Source organism: Ochotona curzoniae, unplaced genomic scaffold (genome assembly GCF_017591425.1).
Source record: "Ochotona curzoniae isolate NIBS_2020 unplaced genomic scaffold, NIBS_Ocur_1.0 scaffold_4506, whole genome shotgun sequence".
Classification (NCBI taxonomy): domain Eukaryota; kingdom Metazoa; phylum Chordata; class Mammalia; order Lagomorpha; family Ochotonidae; genus Ochotona; species Ochotona curzoniae.
The window spans coordinates 18,849,455-18,867,770 of NW_024467119.1; the positions used below are offsets into that span (position 1 = coordinate 18,849,455).

Below are 18,316 nucleotides of genomic sequence, written 5' to 3' on the forward strand. Positions count from 1 at the left end.
GAAATTCCTGTCCTTGGGTCAGCCTGCTTTAGCCCTGGCCATTGCAGTCACTTGGGAGCTGAACCAGTGGATGGAAGCACTGCCTCTCTCTCCTCCCTGTCATGTGTCTTCCTATTTTTGTGTATCTTTCACTTTCAAATAAATACGTTTTTTTTTCAAAAAGACTTAAATTGTAATAACTGGAGTGATCAAATATAAAACAAAATGTAGGAAAATAAGGAAAGCTCAAGGAAAATGTAATTAAAATACAAATTTATATTAGTGCACAGAAATGAAATCCATGTGTAGGACTAATCTCAATTTATTTAAAATATAATGTAGTTATGAATGAATGTATGTGGACTTGAGATTTCTTTGTGTAGAAACAAATTATTTTTAATTCTACTCTTTCTCGAACTGTTATATAAAATGCATGTGAATTGGTCTTTTTGAAGTGATAAAATATATAATGACATAATAAAAATACATATTAATGAATATAATTGGAAGTCCATAAACATTTTCACTAGGATTTAAATTATTTAATTGTAATACTTAATTTTTCTGAAATAATGAACTGTCAGAACTTTTTAAACACTTATTTGGAAAGTAGACAAAAAAGAGAAGGAGAGGCAGATGAGGTGGGGCGGGGGAGAGAGTGAGAAAGAGAGAGAGAGATCTTTCATTTGCTGGTTCACTAGCCAAATACTAGCAACAGCCAGGTTCAGCCCAAGCCGATGTCAAGAGCAGGAATTACAGCTGGGGATCTCCCGTCATTGGGCCATCGTCAGCTGCCTCCCAGGCCCATTAGCAGCAAGTTGGGTCAGAAGAGCAGCCAGTATTCCAAATGGCATTCTGGTATAGGATGCCAGTGTGGCTCTGCCACAACACTGGCTCCTAAAGTGCCACATATCACTGTGGAGTTACCAACACAGGAGGAATTATCACAGTACGGAAATCTGAATGTTTCCCAACTCAGTGTAGCAGTTGTAAATACTTTATTTTCTTGTCTAACTTTTGCTTCAAGTTAGTAAGCATTCATTATAGTCTACATTAGCTATGATTACATTTATGCAACAAATTGTAGAACTGTGTTCAGTGTTTCCTTCATTTATTAAAGTGTATTTTTATTACTTATTTTTATTGGAGAGGCAGATATACAGAGAGAAGGTGGGATAGAAATATCTTCCTAACGCTGGTTCACTCCCCAAGTGGCTGCAATAGCTGGAGACAAGCCAATCCGAAGTCAGAAGCCAGGAACCACTTCTGGGTCTCCCACGTGGCGCAGGGTCCCCAAGTTTTGGGTCATCCTCTACTGTTTTTCCAGGACATGGGGAGCTGGATGGGCAATGGAACAGCTGGGACATGAGACCCCACATGGGATCTTGGTGCATACAAGGCAAGGATTTAACCACTAGGCTATGACTCCAGGCCCTAAGGTGTATTTTTAGTATACACTTTTACTTACTTATTTGTACTTCCTGTTCCTACTTGAACTTTTCTTCAGACTTCATTTATTTGAAAGGCAGAGAGAAAAGGTAAGAAACAGAGATCTCTCATTCTCTGGTTCATTCTCAAATGCTGCAGTAGCAGGACTGTACCAGAAGCCAGGAGCTCCTTTAGGGCTTCCATGGATGACGTCCTTGTGTCACCATCCGCTGCCTCCTAGGGTGTGTATCAGCAGACACCTGGATTAGAAGCCAAGGAGGGACTCAGACAGTCGGATATGAGATGCAGGTATCTCAATTGAAAGTTTAGCCCGCTGTGCTGCAACCTCTCACTCCAGGAAAGCTCTCGGCTGTCAGGGTACACAGCAGTGCGTAAGGCACAATCACTAAAATGAAAGTTTCCAATTCAATGTCTAAAACCCTCTATGATTTTGATACCAAGTTTGAGATCCGTCTCCTCGCAGGGCCGTGTCCTCATCCAGCCCGTGACCATTTCTGTATCTCTGATCTTCTGCACTGACTGTTGTTCAGAAGGATACGCTTCTCTATTTTATCCTGTATGCTTCTCCTTTAGAGAGAAATTGTAAGTAGCTAAGGTAGAGATGTTGTCCTGAACTTGGCGCTCTCTTTCATCAGGGCTTTTCCAAAGTCACATCATTTTATTGCCTTCATATTAGTTCTACCTAAATGTGGTTTTGTTATTTTAGTTTTGAATGGTTTCCTTACATTGTAGCTGTTTTCCTTTAATGAAATGTATGCACCTTAAACACAAGGACATTGTATAGAGTATATAATATTTAGTATACAAAAATTCTATAATATATATAATGTGCATATATATAACAGTATTTTTTTAAAGATTTATTTATTTTTATTACAAAGTCAGATATACAGAGAGGAGGAGAGACAGAGAGGAAGACCTTCCATCCCATGATTCACTCTCCAAGTGAGCGCAAAGGCCAGTGCTGTGCTGATCCGAAGCCAGGAACCAGGAACCTCTTCTGGGTCTCCCACACAGGTGCAGAGTCCCAAGGCTTTGGGCTGTCCTTGACTGCTTTCCCAGGCCACAATCAGGGAGCTGGATGGGAAATGGAGCTGCCGGGATTAGAACTGGTGCCCATATGGGATCCTGGGCGTTAAAGGTGAGGACTTTAGCCACTAGGCCACAGTGCTGGACCCTATAACAGTATTTTTAAGAGATAGAAGTCTTCCATTTGCTAATTCACTCCCTAAACAACTTCAGAAACTGGATAGAACTGAGCTAGGCCAAAACCAAGAGAATGAAATTCCATGTAAGCCTCCCCCATGGGTGAAGGGGCCCAAGAACTTGAGCCTTCTTCCACTGCTTTCCTTTCTCCATCAGCAGGGAGTGAATTCGAAGCAGAGCAGCTGGAATCTGAACTAGTGAAGCACCAAGCACCTGCCCCCACTTTTCTTGCATGTCAAGGTACACAGCAGGCAAATTCAGCAAAGATCTCTCCTTGAAGTGCCCGGAAATTACATGTACTTTATCATGGGTAAATTTCAAGGTAAACATTTTTAAAATTTTATAAACGTATAAGTCAAGCTAAGTGTTTATTGATAATGTAGGGAATTTTATCTGTACATTGTAGAACATCTGCTTTAAACATTTAATTATTTGAAGGTATTGCTTTACCACTCAAATGCTGCCACTTCCAGGGCTGGCCAGGGCTGAGTCTAGCAACAAGCAGCACAGTCTAGGGCTCCCACATGAGTAGATGAGGAATCCAATGAGTTGACCCATTGCTAGTACTTCCCAGGATCTGTAATAATGAAAAGCTAAAGTCAGGCATTGGAGTTTAGAATCAAACCTATGTGCTCCAATGTGGGAGTCAGTCATTTTAACCAGTGTGTTAACCTTTATGCGAAATGTCCTCTTCCTATACAATTTCTTACTTGTGGCTTGGGTGTTCACTTGTTGATTCATGATACTCTAACACAGGAACTATTTATAAAAATTTCAAAATCAATTCTGTGGTTAAGCACATAATCATACTTTGGCCTAACATGCAATTTTTAACCAAATAATGAGATTTTCTTTTCTCAAAACTTCTGAATTATTAGGTTCCAGACAGTAGAAGCCTATATGAGTAGTTTATTAGCAGCATGTGACATTGGGACCAGCCTTAGTTGTATACATAAGTGAGGAGAGGACTAACTTGCCAGGAAAAACTAGAGCTGCCACTTGCTGTTTCTCCCGTGTCAGCCCAGCAAGGTGAAATTCCCCTCTCCACAAGGGGTTACTTTCCCATCATGCCTGTATTACAGAGGACCATGACACATCAATGAGTGCTCCATTGTGATGCAATTCTGATGATGCCCCTGCAACCCTGTGGTGCACCAGATAATGCTCAAAACACTCAGTCTTCACGTGAAGTAGAGACAAAGTTCACGGCGTGAAAATACCGGGATTGCTTTGCTTGTTCTGTAAGTAGCTCCACTTTGAGGAGTCACTTGGCCCCTCCGTGTATTTCCTGTACGGTGACTATCACCATGCTGAAAGTAGTAACAATTTTACCACTTACTGAGCATTGCTGAGATCTATGCTATTTGCTTATGTAGCTTATTTTATTAGATCTGCCGAATTGCAGGCAGGTGGCTTTCTTTCTATTTTCCCATGAGGATTCTGGGTCTTCACATACGGAGCCCATTTCTTGGTGGAATGTGTGTCCAAAAGCTCAGATGGGTTTCACTGTTCTGTCGCCATGACCTAAGTTAGGTTGCACAGGAATGGAATGAAAACTCTGAACTTTCTTACTGGAAAAAGGCTTAGCACTTTCTAACTGAAAGAGCCCACTTTTACATAGAAGAGAAAGTGCAGCACTTCTAATGATCTGTGCAACTTACACTCAATCAGAAGAGAAAAAAAATGGCAACGTTAAAAGCCTGACTTACCTATAATGTATACATCTATCAAAATACGTCATGTGCCATTAACCCAGGCACTTTAAATTTACTCATTAAAAAGAAAAGGGATTTTAAAAGTTGCAAAATAAAATGGCAACGACAGAACTAGAACAAAATTGAAGCCTTTGAGGACAGAAAGATACAACCATTTGGTCAACTCTTGCGCTCTCAACAAAATTACCACCCTGAGCTTTCGAAATCTGCGGGCAAGTCTCGGAACCCCTGTGAATCAGAACTGCCTCATCCACCAAAGAGGATGAGTGTGCAGGCTCCTAGTTTCCCACTCTGGGGTCCATCCTGACGTGAGGGCTTCCTTCACCTAAGCTTTACACTGGGGACGGCTTGGAGGAACCTCTGCACTGAGCTGTTTCCATGGTCTGTAGAGGCAAGCTTCAGCTGTGTCCTTGGGTCTCCTTGCCTTCTGTGGCCCCAATGCCTATAGAGGAGATGTATTTATCTTTGGGTCTGTGCCACATCCCTGTGCTAAGGGAGTTGGTCGTCACAGAGTCTCCCCTTTTGTGCTCTCCCCCTCTATAAACAATCCAACGAGTGGCTTACACAAATCCCACACTCGACAGACGTCACATGGCAGAGAAAGCATGATTTCCGACTCCTGTTTATTTCAGCCTACTCAGTTTGATAGATCCTTAAAAAGCAAGCTCTTAAATGTAGCCCAGAATTACAATAGGTGCACTATGGCCCACATTCCTAAAATGGCTGTTTTACAATCAGGATAGAGATACCTATCTGTGGGACAAGGAAGCAGAAGAGTGCTTGTTTCTCCTCCCTAGGTCAGGAAAAGTCCAGTTAGGGAGTTATTACCTCAGCAATAAACAGCTCCTCTCGCCTCTTGGTTCGTGTAAATCTACTTGTCACGGTTAAACGTCAGGTCCTCAGAACTGCCCCTCTTATCTCATGATTTGAGATGCATATTCCATGACTCTGCACAAATGGCGCCATGCCAGTGGTGGGCTAAGCATGGCGCTCCTTTGAAATCCTCTTTCCCAAGATCAGTTTAGCCTTTAATTCCTATATAAGAGTGGAAAGAGGCTGAATTGTTGGCTGGTTGGCTTTTGCTACTACCAGCTGTGTGGATTGTCTTTGCTGCTTTTTTTTTTTTTTTTTTCCTATTTGATGGGCAGAGGGACACACACACACACACACACACACACACACATACACACAAACACGATGGAGGCTGAGAAAGAGTAAGAGAGAGGCACGGAAAGGCACACAACGCCCCAGGGACTCGGTGCCCAGATTCTGAGGTGGAAAGGACCCAGACACCTGAACAACACTGCAGCCACCCAGAGTGAGCAGTAGTTGTGGTCCATAGCTTCTGTATGTACTCCCAGCCTCCCTATAACATTAATCTCAACCTGAGTTGTGTAGGGCTTTTTCAGGTAAGTTTCAAATCACCGGCAGTCTTGACAGTGAGGAACTAGCTCCCATTTCCTCCCAGGGCTGTGTTACGCACAAGCGAGGTGCGGCGCGGGGCCACCCGCACGTGGCTCGGGGTTAGTAACTTTAAGGGCGGCCCCCATCCCCACCCACACAGTGACGTCGCTGGCCCCGGCTCCTCTCCTGCCGGCCGGGCATATAAAGCGGCAGGTGCGCGGCGCCCAGAGGAATGTTCGCGCACCTCGGTGCCAACGCCCCAGTCGCAGCTGAACCATCCCCAAGGAGCCCCGGGTGTTGCAGCCGCCGCAGTAGCCGGGCGGGCCCGTTGGCCACAGCCACGCGCTCTCTTCTCCGCTCTCTCCTGTGCCGTCTTCTCCTCCTCCTGCTCTTAGCTCCCGCCGAGTTGCCCCAGAGACGGAGACGCCGCCGCCCCGCGGGACCAATGAGAGCCCCGCCGCAGCCGCTGGTGGTGCAGGTGTTGCTGTCGCTGCTGATCCTCGGCTCAGGTGAGGACCTGCCCGCCCAGAGCTGCTCCCTGGCCTGCGGGACGCTTTTCCCGTTGCGGGCAGAAGTGTTATCTTCTGGAGTTTTGCCTCTCCGCTGCCTCAAAGCCCGTTGGAGCTCCCTGCTAAGTCCCGCAGACAGCCATCCCCGTGGCTCCAGCTGAGGTTACTCCCTGGAAGGAGGAGAGGGGTCGCAGGTGTCCTGGGCGTCCAGGACAGAGTTGCCTTAGAGAGAAGTCTTGTGCTTTGGCTTCGGTTCAGCTGATGGGGACTTTAGAGATAGTTTGATCCTAACCCTCCCGAGGTCCACAGAGGTGAAATGGTTTCCACAATGTCAGAGCCAGGAATCCTGCAGCCAGGAACGTTTGCTGCTTCCTAGTACAGTTTCCCAGCTCTGGAGTCTAGCAATTTCCTGTTTGCTTTCCTAGAGGGACTCTCGGTGTCTCGCGGAATTTATAGATCTATGCGTGTGTGTGTATGTGTGTGTGTGTACACATACATATATAAAATGGCCATTATTATTACTATCATTGACGTTGCTTTTATACTTTGTAAGCGTTGAAAAATGGGAGCACATATTTAGAAAATCATCTGATATCTATACAGAGAATCTCCTGAAATGGGACAGGGTAGTATTCTAACAAATGCTGCAGGCGTTTCCTGACAAGTAATTCTGTCACATTGCTTTGCCTGTTTGGCATTTATCGTTGTTGTTGTTATTATTATTATTATTAATCTGGAAATTAATGTAGACAATCAGTGGAAAAGAAAACCGGGCTAAGAGCAGCTCTGTAATTGGAACAGCTGAGTGTGCTTGTTGGTAAAATGTAAAGTAGCTTTCCTAAGTGACTCAGTCACAAGCAGCAGCTAGCACATGTGCAATAACTGCTTTGATATCTGAAATTAAACATGTCCACCCAACACAGCAGCAGTGAGGTGAGAAGCGCACCCCACTTCACTGTTTTCCCCTCCGGCTTCCCCCTGCAGGTCCCTGTACCACTGGACTGGAACTCAATGACACCTCCTCAGGGAGGGGGGAATTGCTTTCAGGAGACCACAGTGCTGATGGACTTGCGGTGACTTCAAGGACTGAGCTGTCCTCGGGAACTGAGGTCTCGTCTGTGAGTGAGGTGCCTGCCGCTGGGGACCTGTCCTCGGGGGCTGAGGAGGACTACCCCGAGGAATATGATGGTGAACCCCACGTGTCTGGCTACATCGTAGACGGTGCAGTGAGAGGTGAGTAGAGAAAGTGAAAATGCAGGCTAGAGCTATGATAGGAGCAACCTGCACAGCTCTTAGAGGAACTGTCCCCTCCCTGGACCCCCACCCCAGATTTTCAAGTGTCTCTGCGTGTTGTCTGTTGCATACCTTCTAGGCAAAATGCCACAGAATGGCCATATGTGGGTGCATCCTTGTGTCTGGAGTTCTAACAAGTATTTTATGTCTGTTATGTCTAATCGCCACACCTTTGTTAAGGAGGGACTTGCTGTCTCCGTTTTGCTGATGTTACACAGGTGGCAGGCAGATGAACCAGGATTAGACTCCATTCTGTTTGCTGCCAGATCCTGTTGCATGATTCCCATTCTGAGAGATGCAGGTGGATAGTAACCATTCTGCTCTAGTTTGTATTTTGGGTTCTGTACTGTCTCTTATAGCACCATCCTAACCAATAAACTGCATTAAAAAAAAAAAAAGATTTATTTAGGGAAAGGTAGGGTTACTTAGAAAGTCAAAGAGAGATCTGCTCTTCAAATGGCCTCACCAGCCAGGCTGAAGCCAAGGCCAGAACTCCCTTATGGGGCAGCAGGGGCTCACACTTAGCAATCTACTGTTGATTAGAACGGGAACTTTCTTAGGAAGGGGGTTGACCAGGATCAAGCCTGTACTCAAATCAGATGCCAAGCACTTTGCATGTGGTTTAACCAGCTGTACCACAATGTAAGCCCATTAACTGCATTTTAACACAAATCAAGGAACAGAAGGAAGTAATTGGCTAGGAGGAGTTGGACAGACTCTCATAAGCATCAAGTGTGGAGAAACGGATGGCGAAAAAAATGATGCCTTCTCTGAGATATTAAAGAAGAACAAATATCCACAGATATAAATTGCTGAAATCACTGTTCAACCCCACACATCGTTTAGAAGTTAAACAGTAACAATCCATGTTTTCCTTTTACGTTTATTGATATCACATCTTTTGATAGGACCTTTTGCTTAAGATGTGCCCCAAGTAAGAGAAAAATGTTGCTCATTGCTATATGACTTCTGAACTTGAGGCCAGGAGAGGCCATCAGTATCTATAAATCTAAAAGTTCTAGGAGCATCTTCTGGGATTTGGAAGCCTCTGGCCTCCATTTGCTCTGCTCTTTCCCTTCTGTTCACCTTCCCAGAACTGCAGAGGACAGCAAGTACAGCCACAGTGTGAGGAACTGGGTAAATGGAGATGGAAATTCTTTCAAAAAGATCCTATTTCCCAGTGAAAGAATTGAAATGAAATCTCTAACATTGTCCATGCCTACATTGTCGGGAAATACTTTAATAACGGCATGATGGACTTACAACTGTTCATGAAGGACACCCATTATAAAATTAGAGGGAAAACATTCATTGGGGGGGTGGGAGCTTGAGGAGGGGTACAGGTAACCCCTGAGCCATGGAACTGTATCACAAAACAAAACAAAACAATCTATTTAACTTTCTTCTTTCTGAATTTTTGCTTTTATGTGAGGAAAGGACGTTATTTATAATTATTTCAGGGGATGAAATTGAACCATCCTGGTATCTCGAAATTGTCTCTTAAAGATATCTCACATTGTTAGTATTTCAGCAGGCCAAATAAGTTATTTGCGGTACAAAGGGTAGTACTCAAATCTGCAATGTATTGTGAAATGCAATGAGTGTGTCGATTGAATCCTTTTGAGAGGATAAACTAATGTCCATGTGGTTAATGATTATAAAACACTTCAGCACAGTGGCTGCTTTTTTTATTCATTCCTCTCAAGAATGTATAACTTGTCTGTGATGTGTCATCATACTCGTTTAAAATATTTCTTTAAGAGTTCTTGGGTTCTTTCATCATTTGAAAAATGTTTCAGTACAGAAACAGCACCAACACCTATTGAAATGGCTCCAAATTTGAATTTATAGAATGGTATTTATTAAATAGCTATAAAATTTATATTGATTTGACATTTTCCTAATTTTTGTGAACCTGCATTTTGGTTTTAATTTTCCATTTCATCTGTGTGACTCACCATTATGATGAATGACATTTCTCTTTTAAAGGAGTTTTTAAAAGATTATGTGTATGTATTGGAACAGCAGATTCACTGAGAGAAAGATCTTCCATCCAGTGGTTCATTCCCCAAATGTCTGTAATGATTTGAGATGAGCTGATTGGAAGCTGGGAGCCAGGAGCTTCCTCCAGGTCTCCCATTTGAGTGTAGGATCCCAAGGTTTTGCACTATCCCCTACTGTGTTCCCAAGCCACATGCAGGGAGCTAGATGGGAAGTGGGGCAGCCGGGTATGAACTGGTGCCCATATGGGTTCCAAGCAGTTACAAGGCGAGGATTTAGCCATTGAGCCATCATGCTCTGTCCTCTTCCAAAGGTTTTTAAGAATTAGTATAACAAAATGCACCACATTAATATGGAAACATCCTTTTGTATCTTTACATATGAATGTACTACACCTTGTATTATTGCAATACTGAACGAAAGTTTCTGTGGATATGAAGAGACATGGAAAATATCTGAAGCATCAAGCACAAAAATTTGGGGGCATAATTTCAAATAGATGGAGCACAGAAATGAGCCCCCTGGAAAGTGTTGATTATTATAATCTGTTATTCCTGGGAGTTGGAAAAACTTGAACTTTAGCATACAATAGTCAAAGCTTTCCTACCAACACTCAGTATGCATTAATTCCCAACTCTGCGAGCACAAGATCAACAGATGGGAATTAAGGGTACTACTTAATGCCAAAAGGAAAGTCAACTTGTCATTAACTGTCTTTTTCCTATTACTGGATATATTTTGATCAATGCCCTTGACATTTTTTCAAGGAAAACACGGTTAACATAATACAGTGGAGAAATAGCAGGCATTGACATCCCCACATTGTCATTTCTTAGCTTCTTGTTGCCCTGGAACAAGTTACTTATTGCATTGAACTTTTAGTTTCCTCATGTATATCATGTGGATACTATATATACAACTTCCTTTTTGTGTTTCATTAATTTAGTGTTCATTATAAATTTTTAATGGATTAGATATTCAATAAATGTTTAAAATATTTAATAGTTTTTGTTGCATGTATGCTTTCTATTATCAGCAATAATGCTGAAGATATACATCAACACAAAATATTTGTGTAGGCCAGTAAAATCACGAAGATGGTTAGGCTTTAAGCACTGTTTTCTTTGTCCATGTATTGTGCTTGTATCGTGGCAAACAGAGACAAGCATGACCATTATCCCTATGAGCTCTCCCTGCTATGTTTTCTTTTTCTCTGGTGCGCAAAATGGTATTTAAGATTAAGGGAGACTGTTGTTAATGTGTGTTATCTTTTTTAGTTGAACAGGTAATTAAACCCAAGAAAAACAAAGCAGAAAGTGAAAAGACTTCTGATAAACCAAAGAAAAAGAAAAAAGGAGGTAAAAATGGCAAAGACAGAAAGAACAAAAAGAAGAAAAACCCCTGTGAAGCAGAATACAAAACCTTCTGTATTCATGGAGAATGCAAATACATCGAGCATCTGAAAACAGTAACGTGCAGGTGAGTTCTCCTTGGTTACACAGAATTCTGTGTTCTAACACCGCATCTGAAATCCCTAGCCGTGGAAAACCAGTTAGGTTTCCAATGTATAGACCAAGAATTAGCTACCTTTTTCTTGAAGGACAAGATAGTAAATAATTTAAGCTTTATGGTCCAAACTAAAATATGCACTTACATAGTTAATCATGATTGAACTGCCTTTAAAAATATTTTTTTCAAAAATTCTTCATTTTCAGATTACGTGTGAAAACAAAACAAAGCAAAGAAACCTCAAACCAAACCAAAACCAAGACAAACCTTCACAATTAGTCACATTGAGCCACTTTACCAACTCATTATTCTTTTTTATTTACAAAACCCTTTCTTTTAAGAAAAAGACCTGAATTTACTTTTCAGATAACCTCTCAGATTCTTCATTTTGACAAAAAGCCACTAGCACGTTAAATTATAGTGGAATAGACTAATTTGCATAGCAAGTCACCGAAACATTTGTTGGTCATAAAAGGAACACCGAGAATTCCCAGATGTGTCTTCCTGGAATATGAAACTCAAACTAATCCCAACTTGTTTCTGTACTAATCTTCAGTGAAAATTCAATCTGTATCTCATGATTTTGAAATACAAATCGCTGGAATAGCTTCTAATGTGGGAACTAAAGAACTACCTGAGAGCTGGGGAGAAGCTTAGATGTGTACGATGTTTCCAGCGATTATGATTTTTAACTGTGGGTTACTTGCAGATGTCAGCATGATTACTTTGGTGAACGGTGTGGGGAAAAGTCCATGAAGACACAAAGCATTGTGGACAGTGATCTATCCAAAATCGCTGTGGCAGCCATTGTTGCCTTTGTCTCAGCTGTGAGCTTCACAGCTGTTGCTGTTATTATCACAGTCCAGTAAGTATGACATGACTTAACATTTTTAATATTAAGTATGTTAACTTTTGTGGTATTTCTACGATACTTCAATCAGTATATCTTAGACGAATTATTCTATTGATAACTTATACTATTTGGTTGATGGATTTACACCTCTTTGCCAAAGAGGTCAAAAATTACTATTGAGATTTATATTAAAGCCTTTTCTTAGAAAATCTAGCAATTTGTTGAAGATGAACATTTATGGCTTTATGTTTGTTTTCTACTTCTGTTGATGGTTGTTCTGAATCTCAGAAAGTACTGATATTGTCCGTGAATGTTAAATAAGCAAGAATAAGTAAGTGTCCAAGTAACTAAGTCTTGCCTGTAAAAATGTATAGGATCAGACATTTTGCTTTGGGGTTGAAACAAAGAACTTTGAATAAGCAGCCAAGAGAAGATATGGCTTCTACCTATACTAGAATGGCAAATTCTGAGTTAAGAATTATATAGTATAGTACAAGTTTACACAGAGCTTATGTCTGTTTTGTTATGGTAAAGTGTAATATGGGGATTCAATTGTTTAAACATAATGTTCCTCACAAGACATGGTGTAGGAAGCAAGGATAATTCCATTACTGTCCTACCTCATAATGACTTCCCTATGCTTATAATAACAGATCACATACTTCATGACCAATGAATGTTAGAACTAGACCCCACCAGGTAGTAGGCACTGATGGGAACATCAAATGGCATTGTCAGTCAAATAGAAGTCACTGAACAAGGGAAGTTGGAGGAGGACACGGATGTCTCTAGGATGACTCATGTGCTACTAGAGCTTGGGAAAAGCATTGGACTCATGATTCTAAGTTTAGGTCTTATTAAATTATTTTAAAAACTGGATTATGTGCACGATGCACTATTGCTACCATTCAGGAAACAAGCGGTTATTTTCTGCCATTGTTTACTATTATTTTGAATTCAAATGAAATAGTGATAAAATGACAGGATGAAAAATGTTTTATCATGCATGTAAAGTTGAATGTGTGGTTTTAATGACTGAATTTATTCTGATTTGCTAGTACCTCAAGGCAAATATTCAAATATATTTAGGAAAATATATTATTACTTAACATTGAAAGAAAAAGAACACAAATGCTGATTTAACATGAAATACTTAATAGCCCTTGGCAAAAGTTTGAAAAGAGTTTGTTATGTTGGCCCTTTTAAAGAAGTGACTTTTCAATTTTTTTCTCATATTCTCTTTGTGTTTTCATCATACTCATAACAAACATTCGACATAAGCCATGGTTGCTAGAGTGATACTTTTCATAACCGAAGTGAATTGTTTTCTCTGACTATGACAATAGAAGGAAACTTATTATGGTTTTAATAATAATATTTAGTAGTTAAAATCTACTAAAATAGGGCTAGTAATACATCAAGAAGTTTTCAAACTACTGGGTTGTTAAAATAGAAAGTGATAATAACAAACTGGAAGGAAATATTTAAATTTAAAAAATAAGGAGAATTTCTAAAAATTTCTTTTTAAAGATTTCTTTTAAATTTTTAATTTTATTTTACATTTCTTTTAAAATTTTCTTTTTAAAGTTCTTTTTAAGCCTGTTTTAAAACATTTCTAACAATTTAAATTAGTTTACACAAGCATAAAGCTTATCTGTGCCAAAACTATACCAGATGATTTCCTCCAGTTGAGCGTGATGGAAAATAACCTCTGGCCGTTAACTGCCACCAGAAAATTTGAATCAAAAGGCATTTATGTAAATCCCAGTCCTCTGGAAATGTAACTTAAATAACCCCTTAGGAAAAGGGTATTAGTAATATCACATCCTAAGTTTTGGTTCAGTGAGTCAGGTGTAGGTATTTAATGATCTCTAAAGATTCCTGGCAAGGCTTTCCCTGAAGTTCATGAACACTCCAGAACTTTGTTGAGAGTGGAATGTCTTTTCTCAAAGGCTCCGGAAGCGATACATCAGGGAGTACGCAGGAGAAGCTGAAGAACGGAAGAAACTCCGACAAGAAAACGGGAATGCACATGCCATCGCATAACTGACAAAACACAGGTAGGAATTTGTTTACAAAACTTTAGATAGCATTCTACGCTTTTGAAAAATGAAGCACGTTTTTCTCAAGAAGAAATGAATGAATTCTAAATTATGGAAACTATAGAAATAATGGCTGTTATTACAGTGTTAATCTTTAAATTTGAGGAGTTCCTTACTAAAGGGAGAGAGGCATTTAATCAGTTCATAAGGGATATAGAGATGCTGATCCTAAATCAAAGAATTTGAGAACTAGCTGATAGCAACAAGTAAGAAAGCAGAAAACTGGGTGGGGCAGGGGAGATGCATTACAAGAAAGGAACTGATAAAGAATGAAGAGTTTCCAGTGAAGCAAAAGAGACTAATGGGGAGTGTTTCAGGAACAGAAGGAGTTGTGATTACTGGATGGCATTAGAATTGAGGCTCAAATGGCTGCTGAGATTGGGACAAGCAATTAACAAAGGAAAGGTGATACTGAGAGGTGGAATAGATCATTTTAGAAGTTTGTGAAAAACAGCCCTGTTTCGATGAGTGTTAGGTTGGAATGATAGGTTGACCTCACAATGTGGAGAATCAGAGTTCTGGCACTTGCACTAGACATGGAGTCAGTGGTTTGAATATTCTTCCAAACCAAAGTTGTATTAGCAGGGTCAGGCTGGCGGGAATTTGAGAAATAGCTTGGGTAGAGTGAGAGCAGGGCATGCTGTAGGAAGAAGGTAGAAAAGATTGAAGAGAGCTTTCCGTTGTTCATGAAAGTGAGGAATTAATGAAAAAAAAATCAGCCAAAAGAAGAGGGAGACGGGGAGACGGAAAACACACTTTGAGTCAGTCAGAAGAGAGAACATTGTTTCCCAGACATTCAGAAAAAGATAGTGTCGCATTCTTATTTCATTATACTTCTAATTTGTTGCTCAAAAACTTGTGAAATATATTTATTTCTAAGCTCAAGTTTAAATCCATGAATGGGATTTGTATTCTTTTTGGGGGGAGAAGGGATTTCTGTTCTTAGCAAACACTCCACAGGGACTAATGTTGAGAATCATCAGCTCCGTAACTCATGAAATGGACGATATTCTGCATCATTGCCATGCTTAGTATTTATGCATCAAATTTATTAGTGTATTGGTCTAGTAGGCTGGATCTAGGGCTGTTAACATGAAGAAAGGTGAATTTTTGGTTATTTAATGCCATTCAGATTTCTTAACATAGGTCCCAGAATGACTTTAGGAAGCAGAATATGCTGTGCTGGCATACAGTGGCCTCCTATTATCTGGTAGCTACTGCTATTATGCCCTTGGTGCTAATTATCCTAAATTAGCTGTGTATCATAAATACCCAGAGCCACTTAACCTTTCATTTTAATTATGTCCACTACATAGATTTGGTTAGGAAAACTGCTTCTCATGACTGATTTTTTAAATTAGATTTTGATGCAAATTATTTGAGCATATACAGTCTTCTACCTAAGTGGTCATGTGATCCATACTGGGATGCAGCAGAGATTTAAGCCAGAGACAGTTTCTGAAAACTTCAGCCTTTCTCATAGAGCATCCTAAAACCACAAGTAGAAAAACAAAGGCAGAAACCTGGTTCCCGTTTTTTTTTCTTTGTGATTTTCTTAAGGCTGTGTTGGAGCTGAGCTTATGTCTTACATTTTATTTTCTAGCACGACATTGGATTTGGAGCCACTGCCGAATCACAATCACGAATGATGGGATGGTCTGCTTTTCACTGGATAGTACGAACATGGACCCAGTTTATTCTGATGGCTTTAAACTTTCAATGGTCACTTTTTATGTTAAGTCTTATTTCTGTACATAAAGATGCATGGAGATAAAAAGTATTTTTTCAGGCTGTAAATAATTTATTTATTATTTAACAGAAGTGTATTTATTTTATGTTCATTAAACTTTTTTAATCAAACTGAGAGTTTGCATATTAGTTTTGAGAACTTTAAGACTCCAGGCTATTCTTTCCTAATCCTTGTTCTGTCATTTAAAATATTTTCCTTCCTTTTTCATTGATTTTTAAAAATATTTCTCTTCTTAGAAATCACCTTTAATGCAAAAATTATAAATTAAAAATTACTTAGTCTTCTCACAAACACTAATAATATATTATCAAAATTGGATTTTCGTATTCCACATAGAATTTGCAAGTCCTGCTAATTATGCACACATCTGGAATCAGTACGTGGCATTGCCTTCAGCCTACCCAGATATAAAACAAAACAAGCTAGCTACCATCATGATGTCACCATAGACAGAGAAATAAGAATGGACATTGTCAAGTGAGGTTTTGAGAGAATGAGCAAATATTTGCCCTAAGACTTTTGTATCTAGTATTACATCCTGAAAGAATGTGGGATCTTTCCTTTCTTCCGTCCCCTCATCACTACTTTCTTACCATATTTTTTATAAGCACGTATGCATATTTATAGAGATGCTCTTGAAAAGTGTACTGTGGTTATTCATAAACTCACATGCCAGTTAATGAGCTAATCTACTTAGCGACCTGAGCATGAAGCAAGACAAGCTTTATAATGAATGGAGGGATTTCTTGAGAAAATTAGTCAATGGTAAGCACAGAATCACCACCCATTATCTCATCGAATTTAATGATCGAAAGGTGCTTCAGGCATGAACACTTCCATCAGTTTCCGACATATATTAGGCAAGATTCTTAATTAATCGATCCTTAGCCTCTGTTGTAATTCTCACCTGAGGAGCTTTAAACATCTAAGCACCCAGTGTCTGTTCCCCATCTCTGTGTAGGGAATTACTTGGCATCTGTATTTTTAGAAGTTGTCTACATGTTTCCAATATGCATCCTGTGCTGGGCATTTGATTTATTTCTGCTTGAACATCTTTAGCACACATTTTCCTTGAATTGAGAGAGTGACTGATCATTGGCAGCAGAGGGTGTGTCCTGTCATTGCAGTGCAGGGACAGAGTTGTATATCAGGGATCCATGCAGGCCCAGGGAGCCTTTCTCTAGCCATGTTTGGACAATCCAGGAATGGCTTTCTGAGAATCTTCAAAGAGCCATCCCTGGAATCTCCTGATGCTGTCTGGGATCTTCTTAAGTGCATGAGTAGGAGTTAGGAAATGATTATAAAACCGAAGTGTGAAGTGAAAAGAGACTGTAATAAAAGGTATGAAAGATGGCAAGGGTAAGGTCACACAGAACTTTAACTTTCACTGTTGGCCCTGGGGAGGAATTCTTGCCACTTGATTAGAGGAAACTTGAAGAGACTTACAGTCTAGGTTGGTCATCAGGCTACTGGGTAGCCAGATATATGAGCCAAGGCCAAAGACCATATGATTGGTTTGGAATCCAAGTAGAAAAATGGACAAAATATGAAGCTGGGAAGTGGAATTCAACATGAATTTAGGTTTTATTCATAGCTCAAAGGCAGATAGGTGATCTTTAGAGCTAACATAAGGCTGTGGGTAATGAAGTAAGGAGGAGATTCAGATGGACCTTGAGGTCTCTGACTCTGTGGCCAGGAGGCTGAAGACATTAGGATTTAACACCGGGGCTGCCAGGACAGATGTTGAAGCAGTGTTGAAGCTGTCACTCAGAACAACAACATCCCTCAAAAGTGCCTGGATTGGAGTTGTACATATGTCTCCAATCCATATCCCTGCTAATGTGCATCCTAGAATGGGTACTAGAATCTCTGGTGCACACGTGAGAAATGTTTCAGCTTCCTGGATTTGACCTGGTCTAGTCTTTGCCGTTATTGGCACTTGGAAGTGAACCTATACAACAAGTCTCATTGTACCTTTAAAATAAAGTGAAAATAAATGAATAAATTGAAAACAAACAAAGACCATCTCATTTTGGCTTATTAGCTATTTCAGGTGAGAAGTATGGCTCTTCATTTATCCCTGACTGAAGAACGGAGTGGCTGTTCTTCATTTTGGAAATTTTCAGGTCAGCCATGTACTTTGTTGAATCAACCCTTTCCTCCTCATAATTGGTGCTGTGCATAGAAAGCTGAGGAGCAGGTCTTCAATGTCAGGATGAATTTGGTTTTGACTCTGTTGAAGTCATAGTGTTGAGTGGCATCTAAGAGGCAGTTAGATGGTTCAAATCTTGAACTGCAGGGTGTGGAAGAATTATAAATTTGAAATTGTCAAAATATTTTTGGTAACTGAATTTACACAAATGTCAAAAATGATCAAAGCGAGTCACAGGAAAATAAGTGTATTAGCAAATCTTCTCAGGGGTCACCAAACACGTGACCCTACAAAACACTACAAAAGCTAAGGCACTTGCCTGATTTTCTGTGTGTCTTCTAGTCTAAGTCAAAATTCTGTGAGGTCATATGGTGCAATAGAGAGGGGGAAAACA

General features: G+C 40.3%; 1 protein-coding gene across 1 annotated transcript; it reads left to right on the forward strand.

Moving 5' to 3' along the window:
• The first annotated feature begins 6,198 nt into the window (after window positions 1-6,198).
• AREG (amphiregulin) lies at window positions 6,199-15,880 on the forward strand. Its single transcript, XM_040967374.1, has 6 exons — window positions 6,199-6,262; window positions 7,247-7,495; window positions 10,834-11,035; window positions 11,775-11,930; window positions 13,871-13,978; window positions 15,624-15,880. The coding sequence occupies exons 1-5, from the start codon at window positions 6,199-6,201 to the stop codon at window positions 13,962-13,964; spliced, it is 765 nt and encodes a 254-aa protein (XP_040823308.1). The 3' UTR covers window positions 13,965-13,978; window positions 15,624-15,880.
• Window positions 15,881-18,316: the final 2,436 nt, after the last annotated feature.